The sequence below is a fragment of the Hemibagrus wyckioides genome, linkage group LG10 (genome assembly GCF_019097595.1).
Source record: "Hemibagrus wyckioides isolate EC202008001 linkage group LG10, SWU_Hwy_1.0, whole genome shotgun sequence".
Lineage (NCBI taxonomy): Eukaryota > Metazoa > Chordata > Actinopteri > Siluriformes > Bagridae > Hemibagrus > Hemibagrus wyckioides.
Window position 1 is genome coordinate 3382492 of NC_080719.1, and position 21406 is coordinate 3403897.

The following is a 21406-nucleotide window of genomic DNA, read 5'->3' on the forward strand; positions in this document are numbered from 1 at the left end:
CTTAGTGGTGTGGATAGAGAAGCGCTGGGATTTCATCAGGCAGCTCGCATCGGGCTGTCAGCTCCACAACATCTCAATGACGTGTCTGATCCGATAGCACCAGGAGGAGACGGAAGAAATCTCAGAAACGACTAGCGAAAAGACGTCTTCATTTGGCCCGAATATAAATATATGAAGTTTGTGATTAAACCGACAATGACGTGAAAAACCATCAGAAATCCAAAAACCGTCACTTTTCTTTTCAGGATTTTCTTCTTCGTCTTCTGCCAAGTTGATAATATAAAATACGATAAATATGACAAGTCTAACACAAGGGCTTTAAAGCTTTATTTTACAGCACAAACATTTAACACCAACATTAACACTAAAATGAGTTATTTACAAAAAATACTTTACATTTATTTTTAAATTTTCTCAAATAACAATATCTGAAATGTTGCTTAATTACAGAGACATTAACGGGCCTCTAGTCTTCCTTTAACAAAACGAAAAGGCACCACCATGACAAGCTGCTGCCGAAAGTATTTTTTAAAATATTACAATTTTACAACATAGGCATGATCTTAGTGTATACAAAAAATAGTGCCAGAAAATGAAATGTTTCCCCTTAACACAGTCATAAGTAATTGAATTAAATTCAGAGTATGTGCATAAAACAGGAGAGTAGATAAAGGGCATGTGGACCTCTACCAAATGAAGAAGGGGGGAAAAAAAGGAAAAACAATACGGCCGACTTTCCGACAGACGTCGCTGAGCTGCCCTTTACATGACGTTAAGTGCCTAATTACTTTCCTCTTGTATAAAGGTTAACCTTTTGTACTGCCGGCTGTTGACATATTGATAAAATCTGACAGAACACAACTTTCATTATGCAGTCGAATGAACTTTAAAACGAGGGGGGAAATAATTGAGGTGCAATTCCAGGCAATATGGATTATTATAGCAGGAAAACAAGACGTTCGGGGAAAAATTGGATCCTCGACGATAATGCCGCATTGATTCTGTTTAATTTAGACGACATGCTTAAAATAAGACGATGATGAAGTCTACGGGTGACTTAAAAAAAAAAAACAGGGATGAAATAATTACAGTGCAGAAGTGCAGTGAATGTAAAAAAGGCACAATTTGCCAACAAAGTAAAAATTTATGACTATGGAGGCTGAAAATGAATCATACCAGTGATCCTCCCCGATTCCCCAAATGTCAGAGAAAGTCTTTCACAGCTTTAGATCTTTCACGAGCTGGCTTGGTTCCTGGCTGTCAGATGTACGTCTCGACAGCGGCGGGGAGTAAAGTGCACGTAGACGACACGCTGGAAGACCTCTCCTGTACGGTGTTGTTATTTAAAGTAGCCATCACAGAGTTGTGTACCGGTTTGGTGTTGGGACAAAGCCCAAAACACAGCCTCTGCAGGACGCAGTGGAATTTTCTCCTGAAGCTCCGATTGATCCAAAAGTAAAAGATGCAGTTGAGGAAGCCGTTGGACGTTGGTAACCACACGGCCACAAATTCCACCCACTCTGGAACGCCGCTGCCCGATATGGCTGAGAAATGTCAGGACAGGAAGAAAGAGTTAAGCAGGTACCATGAAAAGTCATGAAGCACAACCCGAGATCACCTCAGGGTGAACTCATAAATCATTCCTCGGCTAAGCTGAACTGGATTTGTAACACAAAATTCACCAAAATAGTACAAAATGTAGGCAATATTTTATCAGGGGAAAACCCGCCGAGTTATAATCCATGACTCTAAACCACACTATCGGAGGATTTTAAATTAATAATCTGAAACGACCACACGATAGAGTGGTGTCGGGTCTATGCTAGGTTACTTTCTCAGCAGGTTTCACAAAGCTCCAAATCATATATTTTATATTAATATATTACACACATTCTAATACTGTATCGTATTATGCATCTGAAACAGCTCATATAGATGCACCACATAAACCGATTAAAAACATATCACTGACGTTTTTAAAGAGTTCTGAAGAGAGACTTTTATTTAACATTTAAGGAAGGAGTCTTCAGTGTGAGTGCTTTGTAAAACTCAGGTCTTTAAGACAGAACGGTTTATATGAAAAGAGGAATTATGTATATATGTGTATATGTGTATATATATATATATATATATATATATATATATATATATATATATATATATATATATATATATATATATATATATATATATATATATATATATATAACAAATCACAGAATTGAATACAAAATTTGAAAAAGAATAAAAAAAAAAACCTAAAAGCAAAGTTTTAAAAGAACCCAAAATACTAGGAATTAAAAACTAAATTTTTTATTTCCTTGCTAGCTTTATTCTGATGCTTGTTCTGTTATTTTTTTTGCTCGTAATTTAATTCTTTCTTTATTTACGCTTCAGTTTTCTGCGCGCTTCTTTCCAAAGTTGCTTGTTTGCAATTCCAAAAATCACAAGCAGAGTTTTATGCAGATTAGAGGGCAGTATAAAAGTCTCCACTGGTTGGCTTCTCTTATATTTTCTTTATGACCATGATACTTATGGTGTGAAAACTGATGCCATATTTTTGGCCTATCAGCTTCAATAGAGTGAAAAATGGGAAAAAAAGTTTTTCTCTTGTTTTTAAAAAATATGTAAATTGTTGGTTTTACTTGCTGAAGACAGTTATTTGATGGTACCAATTACTCCTCTCTACAGAAAAGAGAATGTTATAATCTATTATTTATTATACTTTATCATCATCATCATCATCATCATCAAACCTGAATAGAATTGTTGTCCTTTTTCCTGTCTTTCATTGTTACTATGTCAGAAAAATGCATTGTTTCACATTAAGTGTAGCACCGAGATTATGGGCACAAATAGTCTCGGCGATTAAATAACTATGACGTCATGCAGTGACTTTCAGCGCGTGCATCTGATTAACAAATTTCCCCTGAAACGATCTGGCATCACTGAGCACAAAAATGATTAAAGATGAAGTGAGAAGTCTGTTGCGTTTTGCGAGCCAAACCCACCGGTGTAGATCATGATGACCATGCAGGGGGTCCAGCACGTGAAGTAGGCGGTCATGACGGGCACGAGCACCCGCGAAGCTACGTCCGGTCGAGTCCATCGACCGGAGGCGCGCTTCCTCAACTTCCTCCGCTGCCTCCTGGCTGCGAACCACAGCCTGAGGTTACAGAAGGTCATGAGAGCCGAGCAGGGGAAGAAGATGAAGCCGGTGAGGGTCAGAGAGTACGTGACGTTACTGGAGTAGGACGGGTTGCATACCAGGGATGCCGTGGAGAAGTGCACGTCTATGATGCCCTCTGGCCACGAGATGGGCACGAGCAGAACCGGAGGGAAGAGCCAGGCGAACGCGATGAGCAGCAGCGCGCGCCTCCGGGTCAGCATGGTGGTGTACTGCAACGGGTAAAACACGGCCACATAGCGCTCCAGGCTGATGCTGGCCAGCGTGTACATGCACGTGGAGTAAACGGTGGCGTTGAAGAAGGCCACGGCGTGACAGAACGGGTCGGGCTCGTCGCTGTAGTCCTTCAACAGGCTCACGCACAGGTTCAGCGGCATGACGATCAAACCGAACGCCGAGTCCGCGCCGGTTAACGATAATAAAAAATACCGCGAGTTCCTCGACCATCCCGGTACCGCGGAGTAAATCACCGACACCACGGCCACGTTCCCCAAAGTAATCATAACACCCAGAACCAAAATGATCCCGATTTTAATGGGCCGGTGAGCCTCCAGTGTGTCCGTGGTTTTAACATCTAGCTCGTTCAAGTCACCCGGTAATGAGGCGTTACTGCACATGATGCTGGAATTCACACTAAAACCATAAACCCCGGATGGTGAACATGATCAGTTAGAAATGCTGTTACTTTGGGATCAAGAAAACAAAAGTTTGCAAGAGTAACCTATAGAAGCGCACACAGGTCTACGGTTTAGGAAACAAACAAACAAACAAACAAACAAAATCAACACCTGTGACAAATCAAACTTTAAGCGTCATATGACGTCAAGCATCCAATTAGACGCCTGGAGCAGGTACTGAAACTCAAGGAGAGTCACGTGACCCGCCCAACACACACACACACACACACACACACACACACACACACACACACCTGATCACCATTTCATCCCCTTTGCACATTTCTTTTGTTTTAATTGCTGCTAAAATACTGTAAACAAAATATGATCTCACACCACCTGCATTTGTACGTGTAACGAGTATACTGTGTTTAACATTTACAGCATTTACTTTTAATTCTTTTTTCACTTTATTCCAAACTAGAACTGTGCGCTGGTCAGCTTTGAAGCGTCCTTCTCCCTGTAGGTCTGTGTAGTCTCTCTTAAATTCGGTGTTGTTTTACGGAGCATCATGGTCCTGGAGGAATGTTGTTTTGTTTCAGTGCGCACTGTCCCAGCTGTATAACGACAATAAAGTCCCTTGACTTGATAATGAGGTAATAAAAGGCTTCAGTAGGTCATAAAACATTAAACATCCGTCCATTTATTTTCTAAACCAGTGATCTGACGCAGTGTCACGGGGAGCACTGAAGGTGGAGGACACCATGGACACCGATGGGCCGACCCATCGTAGGGCAAAATCACACACACTAACACACTACGGACAATTTAGAGATGCTGTTGGAGATGATGTAGAAACATCACAAAATGCTGATAGCAGTGTAATAGGATACCCATCTTGACCTAAAGAGAAAATGCAGCGGTGCTTTAGTCTTTCGGTTTTCTATACCTCAAGAATCTGTGCACTCTGCTCAAACAGCTTCCAGTGCTTTTGTTGCATCTTATTTCACTGTTTTCTCTGCTATAACTTTTTTTGAAGGAGGAAACCTGGAGAACCCAGAGGTAATCTATGGAGACGGAGCTCAGGATCGAACTGTGGACCCTGGAGTGTGAGCATTTAGAAGGCTGGTTAATTAGCTATCTAAATATTTAACTGCTTCATTTCCTGTATAGTGACACTATGCTTTCATAACATTTCATAGTGTAAAATAAATTAATGACATTTGGAGAAATGTTAATAATATTCTGTTTTATGTAAACAGTCTTATTTTAACAGTTGTTTAAAAAAGCACCTTCTTTCCTGATCTAAAAAATGCAGTCACAACCTCTCTCTCTCTCTCTCTAATATAAATAGCTGTGGAGTTATAAAATGACAGAGAAATATATATGAAGATGTACAATTTAGAGATGCTGATCAGTCTACAACACATGTCTTTGGATTAGGGTAGGAAACCAGAGAACTTGAAGGAAACCCTCTAAGCAGAACATAAGGGAGAATGTAAACATGAAAGTGATTTAAATGTTAAAATATAATACAACTTTAATCTGATGTGGTTTTTATTCAGAATAGAAAAATGGTGCCATTGGGACACTTTCACGGTCCTGGGTTTGATCCTGAGTTCGGTTTACTGTCTGAGTGGAGTTTTATACATTCTCACAATGTCTGAGTTTTATCCCAATCTACACACATGACAGAAAATGGACTGGTGAACATCCCTCAAGCCCAAGGTCTGGATGTATGACTGGTGTCCCATGTTCCTGAGGAAGACTCTGGATGGATGGATGGATGGATGGATGGATGGATAGATAGATAGATAGATAGTGTTACAGCAGTTTAGGCTATAACAATACAAACCAAAATAAATAAATAAATATAATATATACACATACAATGACCAGCCATAACATTATGACCACCTGCCTAATATTGCGTTGGTCTCCCTTTTGCTGCCAAAACACAAAAAAACTGTCCTGCACTGTGTATTCTGACCCCTTTCTATCAGAACCAGCATTAACTTCTTCAGCAATTTGAGCAACAGTAGCTCGTCTGTTGGATCGGATCACACGGGCCAGCCTTCTCTCCCCACGTGCATCAGTGAGCCTTGACCGCCCATGACCCTGTCACCAGTTCAGCACTGTTCCTTCCTTGGACCACTTTTGATAGATACTGACCACTGCAGACCGGGAACACCCCACCAGAGCTGCAGTTTTGGGGGGGCTCTGATCCAGTGGTCTAGCCATCACAATTTGGCTTCTAACACATCAACTTTGAGGACAAAATGTTGACTTGCTGCCTAATATATCCCGCCCACTAACAGGTGCCATGATGAGGAGATCATCAGTCTTATTCACTTCACCTCTCACTGCTCATAATGTTATGCCTGATCAGAGTGTATATACACACACAAAAATTTAAGACTAAGAAGAAAGAAGAAAAAAACCTCACATATAGGATATAATAAGTTAAATTAAACGTAATAGTGAAGATATGAAACACAGTTTTAACCATATTACTTCAGTATTTACATTGCAGTACACACGGCAGTAGAATAATAGTAATAAATATGAAGTACCTCGAGAGTCTAGAAAATAGTGTTAATGGTCGTAGTGCAGTGTGAGAGTATCACACACAGGTGAACTATTGTACAATGTTATTGCGAATGGTACGAATGACCTCCTGAGAATGAGCTGCGCTGACTCTGTAGTGTGTTGTGGAGCAGGTGAGACGGATTGTCCATGATTGTTCATTGACCTCCTGTTCCTCACTGACTCAAACGTCTCCAGTTAGTGTCCAATGATAGATCCAGTCTTGCGAATTAGCTTGTTAATCCTGCTGGCATCCCTGTGCAGATGCTGACTCCCCCAGCAGACCACAACACAGTTAATGGCACAAGGCACCATAGACTGGTAGAAGATCTTCAGCATCTTACAAACATTAAAAGATCTGAACTTCCTTATCTGAAAGTCTTCTGAAAAGAAAAAAAAAAAACAACCCCAAAACCTTCAATTCAATTTATTTGTATAGCACTTTTAAAAATGGACATTGTCTCAAAGCAGCTTTACATTAAAAAAAATATGAAGTTAAGATACTATATATCCCTAACTTTTATCCCTAATGAAAAACCTGAGGTGATGGTGGTGAGAAAAAACTCCCTGAGATGATCTGAGGAAGAAACCTTGAGAGGAACCAGGCTCAGAAGGAAACCTTATCCTCATTTGGGTGATACTGGACAGTAAATAATGTCCTTTCTTTAACAGTTTATAGTCAGGAAGGATTGTGCAACCAAGAGCTTCTGAGGAACTAATAGGTCAGTGGAGTTTCTGACCTTACTTAGTGCTGATTCTTGTATTTTCTCGCATCAGTGGTGACAAAATTTTAATTTTATTATGTATGTTTTTCTATGATTAGAAATGTATTACAAATCTTCCTCCTTCTTCTTCTTTTGGATTTTCCCTTCAGGGGTCTCCACAGTGAATCATCTCTCTCCACCTATCCCTATCTTCTGCATCCTCAACACTTGCACCCACTAGCTTCATATCCTCATTTATTCCATCCATATTCCTCCTCTTTGGCCTTCATCTTTTCCTCCTGCCTGGCAGCTCCATGTCCAACATTCTCCTACCAATATACTCACTCTCCCTCCTCTGAACATGTCCAAACCATCTTAATCTGACCTCCCTAACTTCGTCCCCCAAACGTCCAACATGAGCTGTCCCTCTGATGGACTTGTTCCTAATCCTGTCCAACCGTGTCCCTCCCAAAGAGAATCTCAACATCTTCAGCTCTGCTACCTCCAGCTCTGACTCCTGTCTCACCACTGACCGGTCTCAGCACTGTCTTGTACACCTTCCTCTTCATTCTCGCCGATATTTTCCTATCAAACAGAACTCAGACACCTTTCTCCACCCATTCCAAACTGCCTGCACTCACTTCTTTACCTCTTTCCCACACTCTCCGTTTCTCTGGACTGTTGACCCCAAGTACTTAAACTCCTGTACCTTCTTCACCTCTTCACCCTCTAATCTTACTGTTCCACTTCCCTCTCTTTCATTCACACACAAGAAATATATTACAAATAAAAACAGAAAAACTTTGCCTTAATCACGTAACATTACACGACCCTCATATGATGTATCTCTATGTGATGTCTTCTTTTTATAACCTTATTTATATCCTTAAATGATTTTAAGTGTATTCTTTAAGAGAAAGCGAAGAAAAAAACCCCCATTATTTCTGCTATTTTTTTCCCCTTAATTGCCCCCATGTGCAGTATTTTTATATCATGTTTTTGTTTTATTTACTATCTGTAACAGTATAAACAGTTGTATATTACAGCCTGGCATTAAAAAAACATGATAATGAATCGGTTTGCTTCAACAGAACAAATGATTTGAACCTCTGAGAGCAAAGCTCGAGCCAAAGAGGGTCTTCAACATGTTTTATGGATGAGAAGTTTAGTCTCTGAAGCTATTTTATTCCACCGATATAAACGCATCTGTGCCTGTAATTAAGTCTAACCTTGAAATCTGAGAAGACACAACCGTCGAGGGTCTTCACCGTGTTGCGACGCGTCCTCTGTTCGTCTGAGACGCCGCAGCTCTCGTGCCCTTGTGCGTTCCTCAGTGTGCTTTTAATGAGCCGGATTCAGCCTGAAGACACCTGAGCTCATCTGAACTGCAACCCTTAGAGACAGGACAAGGTCTAGCCCATTAGACGAGAGAAGTTAGATGTGGATTTCTGGAAGAATTATCGTGTCTCTGTACCTGATCCGCTGGACCGGGTTCATCCACAGGGACGTGTTCATTAAGATGCTGACAAGTGCATGTATCATGGCAAGTTTCAGCTGCCTCGCCGCTGAATAGGCCGTTAATGGTTGACTAGGCTGCTCAGGGGCTGGGCTCGCTGCAGCGCCTGACACGCCTCACAGAGCAAGGGCTTTGCTAATTAGTTTTTAAAAGACCATTAGCATAGACGCAGCTACGGCTAAGCTATTTTTGACCTCCAGCACAATGAGGAAGAGAAACCGAAATTCGCATAAATACTGCAATTACGCGTCACACTGCAGGCGGTCTCTGATAACACGGCCATTCAGGAGGAATCCGACTGACAAGAGCTTTGCTGGAAATAATTACGAATCCTGTATTAGTAGCAAGTCTGCAAATATGGAAATAAAAGTTGAATTCTGTATGATTACAGCTTCAAAGCTCAGAATCATGATCCTGTTACAGATACATAAATACACTTTTATTGATATGAATTTGATAAACACATTAGAATTGATAATGATGAAATAGCTAATCATGTCCCCTGGAGGTCCAGTGGCTGAAACCCACGCTCTCATAGCTGTGGCCCGGGTTTGATTCCCTGGGCAGGGAGCTAACCCAGCCACTAAGGGATTAACTCTGGGTGCCGGTCCAAACCCTGGATAAAATGGGAGGGTTGTGTCAGTATAAAACCTGTGCCAAATCAAATATGTGGGCCAGATGATTAGCTGTGGTGACCCCAAACAGGGAGCAGCCGAAAGAAGAAGAAGAACGACAAAATAGTTAATAGGCAAAATAGGGGGGAAAATGTAGGTTGCATCCAGATGATGATGTTGGAGACGATGTAGAAACATCTCTGAGGTACAGCAGCAGTGTATTAGGATTCTTGTTATCTCGCCCTAAGGAGAAAATGCAGCGGCACTTTAGTCTTTCAGTCCTAATAATCTGTGCACTCTGCTCAAACAGCTTCCAGTGCTTTTATTTCATTTCATTTCATAGTTTTCTCTGCTGTAAATTTTTTTGAGGGAGGAAGCCTAGAGAACCCAGAACAAACCTATAGAGACCGAGCTCAGGATCGAACCGTGGACCCTGGAGTGTGTTCATATAGAAGGCTGGTTAATTAACTATCTAAATATTTAACCACTTCATTTCCTGTATAGTGACATTTTACTTGTGACTGTAAAATCTATTAATCTCATTTGAAGGAAAGTTAGTATGTAAAAAAAACCCCAGAATATTTATAATACGTCTTCTTTCCTTCAGCCTTCTTTACTGATCTAAAAAAAATACATCAACATCTCTCTCTCTCTCTCTCTCTCTCATTTTTTTTAATATAAATATTTCATAATTCATCCACCATCTGTGAAGTTATAAAATGACCGAGGAAGATGTATGAAGATGTGTAGTAATGCAAATTTCGCTCAGAAAAAAATAACCAATGCATCATATTTTCAGAAGCAGTAATGAAAAAAAAAATTCCTATAGATAAACTAGGATAAACTATACCTAATTTATCATCTACTATTTTAAATAATTGAATAAAACCTCTAAGAAAATATTGCGCTATGGGCTTTTACAGGAGTTTAGTCCATAAAATAAGAAATCATATTTTATATATACAGTGTGTGCCAGATAATTCCAGACTTTTAAGTAGTTTATAGATTTTAAGCAAAGATACTGAAGGTAGTTTATATATTTTAAGCATCTTTTTTTACTCTTCCCCCCCCTCTTTTCCAGTTTGGACCTGTTCTGAGAGCTGGAATAAGGATAGGCGTCTTTCGTTAAAAATAAATAAATAAATAAAAACCTCCACTAAGAGCTGAAGAGCACTGAAGAGAAATGCATCTGTTGTTATGTAGATATGCAGCGGTGGGATTTCTAATGGATGCATTAACCAGATGAAAGAACCACCATCCAAATGGTACCTGCAATTAAACCACACAATTACAACACTTCATTTTAGACAAAAAAAAAAGGTAAGGAGAGGGACTTCTGCGATTTGTTTGCGTCTCTCGGCTCACTCTCGGCATCTTTTCAACCGGATGAGATGAAGAGCTTTAAACTACACAAAGAAACCGAGCTCCTTGAAGTCCTAAGCTTCTCCAATGTCTTGATTCATATATGAACTTCACTGTTTAAGTATACGGAGTGTAAGAGCTCTGACCCGACCCCAATGAACACCTTCGGGACGGACTGGAACGCCGACTTCACCCCAGACCGAGATCAGTGCTTGATCTCGCTAATGCTCTTGTAGCTGAACGAACACAAATCCCCATCTAGTAACAATCCTTCCCAGAAGACAAGAGTGGAGCTTATTATAAGAGCAAAAAAAGGAAAATAAAGGTGACACAAGCACATATAGGGGTGATGGTTACGGATGCACAAACTTTTAGCCATACAGCCTACAGTACATGGCAATAACTGGTGGTATTACACTGGATGCTTGAGCTTTCTAAGCTTATACTCACGCCGCCACATAAGCGATGGTAAAGAGAGATAGCAGTGAGGCTCATGATATGAAGGGATGACTAATACAGTCTGTCGTTATTACACTGAGAGAGAGAGAGAGAGAGAGAGAGAGAGAGATGATGATTGCAGCTCAGGGTCAAAATGAACAAAATTGCTCTGAGAAGGATTTTCATTTTCTTTTGTTTTGGTTACATCACTGCTGAATTCTCAATTGGTGCTGATTTCTTTTCTTTTCTTTTCTTTTTTTTAAACAGCAGCTCTGACCGCAGTTACACTCGTCTTAATAGTACATTATCGTTTCCATAGTAACAACATTCACAAACACGCTGTATTTAGAGGGGCCCAAAAAATGTATACACACTTAAACAGTTGTTATCCAACTCGAATTGGATTGTAACAGCAATGTGTCGTATTACGTTTCCTCTGAAGATGTCACTAGTCACACCGTCGTTGTTAGCATCATCGATGGAGTCGTGATCGTCGATGGAGAGCCAAGGAAAATGGCGGAGGAACGCTTGACTTACGAGCAGCACAAGATCATTTTGAAGCGGTGTTGTAAATTTGAAAATAGCAGCTCTTGTGGGGTGTTCCCGGCCTGCAGTGGTCAGTATCTATCAAAAGTGGTCCAAGGAAGGAACAGTGGTGAACCAGCGACAGGGTCATGGGCGGTCAAGGCTCATCGATGAATGTGGGGAGAGAAGGCTGGCCCGTGTGATCCGATCCAACAGACGAGCTACTGTTGCTCAAACTACTGAAGAAGTTAATGCTGGTTCTGATAGAAAGGGGTCAGAATACACAGTGCAGGATGGGTCAGGGCTGTTTTGACAGCAAATGGGGGACCAACACAATATTAGACAGGTGGTCATAATGTTACGCCTGAATGGTGAATTTTTTTATGTTGAAGTGTGTATACTTTTTTTTGGCTCCTCTGTATATACAGATTTTTAAAAAAGGGGGGAAATCATACTTAATTATACGGAAAATCTTCTGTAAGGAGACGTTTACTTATGTAACATTTATGGAAGGAGCCTCCGGTGTCAGTTTCTAATATCTACATAAGAGACATTTATGCATTTTTTACTTAGTAACATGACAAGTTTGTTCTATTTATTTATCTATTTATTTATTTATTTATTTATTTATTGATTGATTGATTGTCTTATTCAAATCAAGAGAGAAATACAGAGATGGAACTGGCGTTTATAACTGCTATAACGTAAGTGAGAACAGGAACAAACACAACATTACATACATCCACTTCAGGATATCTTGCTAATGAAAAACTACAGGATGGAAACTGCAACTCTGCTTCATCACATCATGGTGTTGTTGATTATTTTCCTCTAACAGCACTATTAGCTTAATGGCACTCAAGCCCCTTAATGGTAAGTCTAGTATGTAAAGATTTGCAGACTTGATAGACCTCAAAGAATCCTGTCTTACATAAAATGATGTGTGTATAAATCTTCTGGTTTGCTTTTCAGCATCATGCATTAATGCATCCATCACATCTCCATCCATCCAGTGTGGTTTCTGATGAAAAAAACCACTCTATGAGTATGTGTTTCAACCAAAGCCTTTAAACAGATGTGTGTTTTGGAGCGCAGTGGGATTTAGTGGTTTTGTTCTGTCTGTTCCCAGCTGCTCTCTCTCTCTCTCTCTCTCCCTCTCTCTCCCTGTTCGTTGCAAATGGACACCTGTGACCTCTTGGATATTTTAACCCTCACCTGCATCATCATTCCACACACTCGCTTTAACCCACTACAGTGGCAAATTGCTGCCATTTTCTCTCTTACATAATCACTGCTTATGGGAAATGCGTAAAATGAGCTTAAAAGCTTCAGCGTAGTCATGTGGTTCATGTGTGAATGATATCGCGCTGCTGCTGAATTCCGGATTCTGATTGGACAGAAAGGGGTTGAGTTATTTTTTCTGAGAGTAGCACTGGTTGTATCAAAGCAAAGGACAGCAACAGACTGAACAAAGTCATCCGGAGTCCGTTGTCGGTTTTGAGCCCGTCAGAATGAAGGAGGTGGTCAGGGACAGAATACTGGCAAAACTGCTGGTGATTACAGACAATGACTCTCATCCTCTCCATAAAACACTGGACAATCCTAAGAGCAGTTTAAGTAACACACTTACTCATCCCTGCTTCTGGAAGAAGCGATATAGGAAATCGTTCCTGCCCAGTCCTTTCAGACTTTATAACTGTTCTGACCAGGTCAGATTTTCCCATAAGAAATAATGTAAATGCAGATAATCCATTCCAGCAACCTCAAAATATGACCAATATTCCCAGTTTCCATGGGTCAAGGTTCCTCACAGGAAGTCGTGCCACCAAGCTTGGGCTAAAAATCCACCCACGTCACCATTTGTCAACAAAAAAACACCCAAAAAATCAGCTAGCTTTTGAACGCGTGCCAAAGGCAACGTTGGTATCGTGGGTTGATTCTTCTGAAACAGGTTTCGCTGACTGAAAACGAAATTCATACAATTCGTAAACTTGCTTCTTTTGGCTTATCTTGGCATTCCACTGACACAAACAAGTCTTGAATGGCTTGAATGAGCCCAGAAATTCATTCCGTTCTGTTTTGATGAACATGTGCTGTACACAGACACATTTGTTTCTTCTTCTTTAATTTAGATAAGCATCTTCGTAATAAACTCGCCAAACATGCCAGCCACCACATCTGTTTGTACCTATAAATAACACAAAATATTAGACCTCTCTGCTGTGTATATACTTCCTGTTCATCTCAGTACATTTCGAAGAGTTTTTCTATTCAATCACTGTCTCTGCGTGGTTCTTTGGCAAAAAGATCTTGATATCAGTAGATGTAACAGCAGCAGCGAGGCTCCGGCTTCTTCTCTGAGTGAACCCTGAAAATTCAAACAGCTTTCTGGGGGATAGTCCGGGACATAATCGGGGTGGAGCAGTGGGTAAGAGGAGAAATCTTCTTTCTATCTGCCTCTATGTGGTTATATTCTGTGTTATCACAGTTAGGATTACACAGATTTCACTGTGCAGAACTCTCAAAATCCCAGGCTTCTGGTAGCTTGAGGAACACACACACACACACACACAATTATTGTAACTCGAATGAGAAAATGTACAGTGGACTCTGATTCAGTCTTTCTCAGTGTTTAATACATTTACAGCATTCTGCCAACGCCCTAATCCTATATTTGTATCCTATTTTTATACAACTGAGCATTGGACCTGGGATTCAAACTCACAACCTTCACGATCAGTTGTCATGATGTGTTAGCTGAGTGATAAAGGTGTTGGACTACCGATCGGAAGGTTTTGAGTTTGAATCCCAGCTCCACCAAGCTGCCAATGCTGGGCCCCTGAGCAAGGCCCTTAACCCTCAATTGCTCAGTTGTATAAAAATGAGATAAAAGTCGCTCTGGATAAGAGTGTCTGCCAAATGCCAGAAATGTAAATAGTCCAACACCTTAACCACTAATCTACCACGTTAATATAAAAAATAGGTCTGGATGCTTCATATCTCAGATTGATAAAAACATTGCATGATTATTTAGTGCTATTATACTTCATCTCTCTCCCACTGTTAGTTCTATAACCCTTTTAATCTCCTCCGTGTTTAGAGAGAAGTGGAATTTAATGACCGGATCATCTACACAATATGATGATAAACTGTATATGTCCTGAAGGTCCACCATCTACGAGACAGAAGATCTGGCAGATCTCCAGCTTCCATTATACTTATGCGTGTACTTATCGACCCTGACAGCGCTGTCCTGCTTACAGCTGGAGATCTGGAGATCTGCTAAATGAGATGAGGTTTAAAATAATAGCAATAAATTCAAGCACTCTTACTCACTGCCTTCTTCTCTATCCTCTGAAGAAGACCTGCAGGTTTTTCTGCATTAAAGTTTGATAAGGAAAGGTCATCAAAAGCAAAGAAGAGCGATAGGCTGCTTCATCGACTCTTTATCGCACGAAAGAGGTGTTACTTTGAAAAATACTAAACGGAAAGCAGTGAGATTTTTGTCCTATTTGAAGTATTATGTCAGCAGTAATGGTCTCTGTGTCTTGCTATAAGCAAAAATGTGGTGGTGTATTCCCCCAAAACGTGTTAAAGTGCTTTATTCCTCTTATACCAGAGCAGTGTTTTTAAATGTTTTCATTACAGAATGACACATCATACTTTTGTATACATACAGAGAGAGAACGATAGACAGACACAGAGACAACAAAAGAGAGAGAGACAGACAGACAGACAAACAAACAGAGAGAGAGAGAAACAGATAGAAAGACAGACAGACAAACAAACAGAGAGAGAGAGAGAGAGAGAGACAGACAGATAGAAAGACAGAGGGAGACAAACAGACAGACACAGAGACAACAAAAGAGAGAGAGACAGAGAGACAGACAGACAGACAAACAAACAGAGAGAGAGAGAGAGAGACAGACAGATAGAAAGACAGAGGGAGACAAACAGACAGACACAGAGACAACAAAAGAGAGAGAGACAGAGAGACAGACAGACAGACAAACAAACAGAGAGAGAGAGAGAGAGAGAGAGAGAGAGAGAGACAGAGACAGATAGAAAGACAGATGGAGACAAACAGAGAGACAATGAGAGAGTGAGAGTGAGAGACAGACAGACAGACACAATGAGAGAGAGACGGAGAAAGAGAGAGAGAGAGAGAGAGAGAGAGAGAGAGAGACTGACGGACAGAGAGACAGACAGATATACAAAGAGTGACAGACAGACAGACAGAAACACAGACACACAGACAGACAGACACAGAGACAACCAGAAAGAAAGAGAGAGACAGACAGACAGAGAGAGAGACAATCAGAGAGCGCAAGAGACAGATATGCAGACAGGCAGAGAGACAGACAAACAGAGAGAGAGAGAGAGAGAGACAGACAGACAAACAGAGAGACAATGAGAGAGAGAGAGAGAGAGAGAGAGAGAGAGACAGACAGACAGACAGACAGACAGACAGATAGAAAGACAGAGGGAGACAAACAGACAGACAGAGAGACAATGAGAGCGTGAGAGTGAGAGACAGACAGACAGACACAATGAGAGAGAGAGAGAGAGAGAGAGAGAGAGAGAGAGAGAGAGAGAGTGACAGACAGCGAGACAGACAGACAGACATACAAAGAGTGACAGACAGACACAGAGACAACAAAAGAGAGAGAGACAGACAGACAGACAAACAAACAGAGAGAGAGGGAGAGAGACAGACAGATAGAAAGACAGAGGGAGACAAACAGACAGACACAGAGACAACAAAAGAGAGAGAGACAGAGAGACAGACAGACAGACAAACAAACAGAGAGAGAGAGAGAGACAGAGACAGATAGAAAGACAGATGGAGACAATGAGAGAGTGAGAGTGAGAGACAGACAGACAGACACAATGAGAGAGAGACAGAGAAAGAGAGAGAGAGAGAGAGAGAGACTGACGGACAGAGAGACAGACAGATATACAAAGAGTGACAGACAGACAGACAGACACACAGACACACAGACAGACAGACACAGAGACAACCAGAAAGAAAGAGAGAGACAGAGAGACAGAGAGACAATCAGAGAGCGCAAGAGACAGATATGCAGACAGGCAGAGAGACAGACAAACAGAGAGAGAGAGAGAGAGAGAGACAGACAGACAAACAGAGAGACAATGAGAGAGAGAGAGAGAGAGAGAGACAGACAGACAGACAGACAGACAGATAGAAAGACAGAGGGAGACAAACAGACAGACAGAGAGACAATGAGAGCGTGAGAGTGAGAGACAGACAGACAGACACAATGAGAGAGAGACGGAGAGAGAGATAGAGAGAGAGAGAAAGAGAGAGAGAGAGTGACAGACAGCGAGACAGACAGACATACAAAGAGCGACAGACAGACACAGAGACAACCAGAAAGAAAGAGAGAGACAGACAGAGAGTGCGAAAGACAGATATGCAGACAGACAGAGAGACAATCAGAGAGAGAGACAGAGACACAGACAGACAGACAGACAGATAGACAGAGAGACAATGAGAGAGAGAGAGACAATGAGAGAGAGTGAGAGAGACAGACAGAGAGACAATGAAAGAGAGAGTGAGAGACAGACAGACAACAGACAGAGAGAGAGAGAGAGAGAGAGAAAATCTTTCTTATAAAGTTAGATTGATTGTGTGTGTGTCGCTGTCCTGATGATGTAGCTGAATATCAGGTGGTAAGTGACAGAGTTGTGGATTTGGGAATACGATCCTCATAGAGAGATTTAAATGATCACACACTGATATCTAATTATACATCAGGTGTAGAGAACAGAGATCACAAGTGAACGGATCAGAGGCAGTGTTTTCATGCTGATAGAGCACGTTATCGATGATGTAGTTAGATGAACACACTTAGGGTCTGGTCTTTTACCCGAGCACTGAGGCGTGTTCGATGTTCCACATATTAAATACAAACTCTATTAGAAATCAGTCAGGGAAGGAAAGTGTTGTGGAATCAGTAAGGCTTTTGTTATCGAGGTTCTACTGAGAGACGAGCTGTTCAACATGTTTAATGGAGAAGAGGAATGGAGCATGGATTCTTGTCATTCTTGGCGTTGACACAAGATAAATAAACAGTGGGATCTCTCCAGGATTTCGTGAAATTACAATTGTAGAAATTAAAAAAAAATCATGCAAGTCCATTATATATGGAGGAATTTGCATTTTTTTCCAAAATAACACTGAGACATGATTTGTGTGACATCATCACATCACGCATTCAGCCGAATGCCTCTTCCATTCAAGTCTGTGGAACAGCTCTCATAGAACGCCATTACATATGTGTCCTCACTGCTAAGAGTTTAAAAGAAGACTCCTGTGCTTTCAAGCAATTTTCCACAAAAAAGTGCAAAATCCTTTCTCTACAAGACACATTGCAAATTTTGTGAAGCTTTTAACCTGCATGATTTTATGCATTAAACTTCTGCCACATGATTGGCTGATTAGATAAGTGCATGAATCTGTATATGTACATATAGGTGTTCCTAATAAAGTGGACAGTGAGTGTATATATATATATGTATATATATATATATATATATATATATATATATATATATATATATATATATATACATATATTTAAGTGTATATTGATGTGAAAAGTAAGTGATGCTTTTGACCTGCAATATTTTATGCATTTCACTGCTGCCACAGGATTGGCTGATTAGATAAGTGCATGATTCTGCATGTTGCCTATATATCGGTGTTCCTAATAAAGTGGACAGGGAGTATAAAAATATATATGTAAGTGCATATTGATGACCTGCATGATTTTGTTAATTAAACTACTGCTACATGATTGGCTGATCCTAGATGTTATTATTATTAAAATCATCCCTAGTGAGCAAGCCTGAGGCGACTTTACTGGTACATGATTGGCTGATTAGATAAGTGCATGAATCTGCAGGTGTATACATGGGTGTTCCTAAAAAAGTGGACAGGGAGTGTATATATAGATATATAAAAGCATATTGATGTGTAGAGTAAGTGAAGCTTTTGACCTGCATGATTTTATGTATTTCACTGCTGCCACATGATTGGCTGATTAGATACGTGCATGAATCTGCAGATGTATAGATATAAATATATAGACTAATAAAGTAATAAATATCCTAATAAAGAGGACAGGAAGTATATATATTTAAATGCATATTGATGTGAAGAGTAAGTGATGACCTGCATGATTTTGTTCATTAAACTACTACAACATGATTAGATACTTGCATGACTATGCAGGTGTTTATATATATATATATATACTACCATTCAAAAGTTTGGACACACCTTTTAATTCAATGTTTTTTGTTTAGGGATTTATTTTCTACATTCTAGAACAATACTGGAGATTTCAAAACTATGAAATAACTCACATGGACTTAAGTAATCCATATGTAATGACAACAAAAAACAGTCAGTTGTTATTTTAAGACACAAAGGTCTGGAATAGTTCTTGCAAGAACAGTATTGTCAAGTGCATTTGCAAAACCCATCAAGCACCATGATGAAACTGGCTCACATGAAGACCATCCCAGTAAAGCAAGACCAAAACTGACCTCTGCTGCAGAGGAGAAGTTCATTTAGAGTTACCGGCCTCAGAAATCACCAGTTAACAGCACCTCAGATTAGAGCCGTTATGAAGGCTTTACAGAGCATCAGTAGCAGACATATCTCAATATCAACTGTTCAAAGGACATTATTGTGGATTTCGGCCGCCTTCAGCATTGAAAGAAAGAAATAAACTTCAAAAAAGACCATGGAATTAGAAGATGTGTCTGGTAGTATATATATATATATATATATACACTATATTGCCAAAAGTATTCGCTCACCCATCCAAATAATCAGAATCAGGTGTTCCAATCACTTCCATGGCCACAGGTGTATAAAATCAAGCACCTAGGCATGCAGACTGTTTTTACAAACATTTGTGAAAGAATGGGTCGCTCTCAGGAGCTCAGTGAATTCCAGTGTGGAACTGTGATAGGATGCCACCTGTGCAACAAATCCAGTCGTGAAATTTCCTCGCTCCTAAATATTCCACAGTCAACTGTCAGCTGTATTATAAGAACGTGGAAGTGTTTGGGAACGACAGCAACTCAGCCACGAAGTGGTAGGCCACGTAAACTGACGGAGCGGGGTCAGCGGATGCTGAGGCGCATAGTGCGAAGAGGTCGCCAACTTTCTGCAGAGTCAATCGCTACAGACCTCCAAACTTCATGTGGCCTTCAGATTAGCTCAAGAACAGTGCGCAGAGAGCTTCATGGAATGGGTTTCCATGGCCGAGCAGCTGCATCCAAGCCATACATCACCAAGTGCAATGCAAAGCGTCGGATGCAGTGGTGTAAAGCACACCGCCGCTGGACTCTAGAGCAGTGGAGACGCGTTCTCTGGAGTGACGAATCGCGCTTCTCCATCTGGCAATCTGATGGACGAGTCTGGGTTTGGCGGTCGCCAGGAGAACGGTACTTGTCTGACTGCATTGTGCCAAGTGTAAAGTTTGGTGGAGGGGGGATTATGGTGTGGGGTTGTTCTTCAGGAGCTGGGCTTGGCCCCTTAGTTCCAGTGAAAGGAACTCTGAATGCTTCAGCATACCAAGACATTTTGGACAATTCCATGCTCCCAACTTTGTGGGAACAGTTTGGAGCTGACCCCTTCCTCTTCCAACATGACTGTGCACCAGTGACCAAAGCAAGGTCCATAAAGACATGGATGACAGAGTCTGGTGTGGATGAACTTGACTGACCTGCACAGAGTCCTGACCTCAACCCGATAGAACACCTTTGGGATGAATTAGAGCGGAGACTGAGAGCCAGGCCTTCTCGTCCAACATCAGTGTGTGACCTCACAAATGCGCTTCTGGAAGAATGGTCAAAAATTCCCATAAACACACTCCTAAACCTTGTGGACAGCCTTCCCAGAAGAGTTGAAGCTGTTATAGCTGCAAAGGGTGGACTGACGTCATATTGAACCCATATTGAGTTCATATGTGAGTCAAGGCAGGTGAGCGAATACTTTTGGCAATATAGTGTATATATATATATATATATAGAGAGAGAGAGAGAGAGAGAGAGAGAGAGAGAAATGTTCCTAATAAAGTGGACAGTGAGTGTACATAGAAATGCAAGTCTATACAGCAGCACTAATGGATCAGCAGAACAGACCGGAGCAGTAGCTTGTTGTTGCCGCACTGAAAGTAGATCCATTATGATGTGGTTTTATCAGACGCCCCAAAGACTGGGCTGAAAGATCAAAAGCAGAATCTTTCTAATGGGCTCACCTACAACGTCTAATCTTCAGGCCCAGGAGTGCTGTGACACACAATAATGAGGCTCTATTAGCCGCCTGCGCCTGTGGAGAACCGCAACGTCCTCAGCAGCAGAAAAGCAAAGCAGCTTTACTGTAGGATTTAAGCTCCATCTAAAGCGAACCGCACAGCTCAGGTCTTTACATAGCACTGCTCCATTTAGTCAGCGAAAAACGGAATAAACAGCCACAAGTACGCCGCAGCAGGAAGCCTAGCTTACCTAATTACCCGATGTCACGTTTCTTTTGTCTCTGGGCTCGTCTCGTCTGAGCTGCTCTTGTAGTCTGGTGAAGTTTTTATTCATTGCTTTAAGGATTTTCTATAGCATAATATCACAGGTTTAGGTTAATGCGCTCGTTCTACTATGGTATTGTTTCTATGATAACGGCTTACACAGGAGCTCAGGAGCGCATCAGTGTTGATCATGTGACATTGTAGGAAAGGAGATGTTTAGTTATACGTTATAACGTTTATGTAAGGAGTCTCCAGTGTCAGCGCTCTGATACAGTCCGAGGTAAAGCTGTAGTGTTA

General features: G+C 41.0%; 1 protein-coding gene across 1 annotated transcript; it reads right to left on the minus strand.

Moving 5' to 3' along the window:
* Positions 1-441: 441 nt before the first annotated feature.
* On the minus strand, positions 442-3804 carry zgc:162592 (uncharacterized protein LOC561993 homolog). The gene is made up of 2 exons (XM_058401297.1): positions 3012-3804; positions 442-1544 (listed from the first exon to the last, which is right to left on the minus strand). The coding sequence occupies exons 1-2, from the start codon at positions 3802-3804 to the stop codon at positions 1261-1263; spliced, it is 1077 nt and encodes a 358-aa protein (XP_058257280.1). The 3' UTR covers positions 442-1260.
* Between the last annotated feature and the right edge of the window lie 17602 nt (positions 3805-21406).

Bases quoted from the DNA above. Each gene is read 5' to 3' on its own strand.
- zgc:162592 (XM_058401297.1), bottom strand. From the start codon at position 3,804: ATGTGCAGTAACGCCTCATTACCGGGTGACTTGAACGAGCTAGATGTT. The intron at 1,545-3,011 runs GTGGGTTTGGCT...GACATTTCTCAG, and splicing joins GGTCATCATGATCTACACCG to CCATATCGGGCAGCGGCGTT.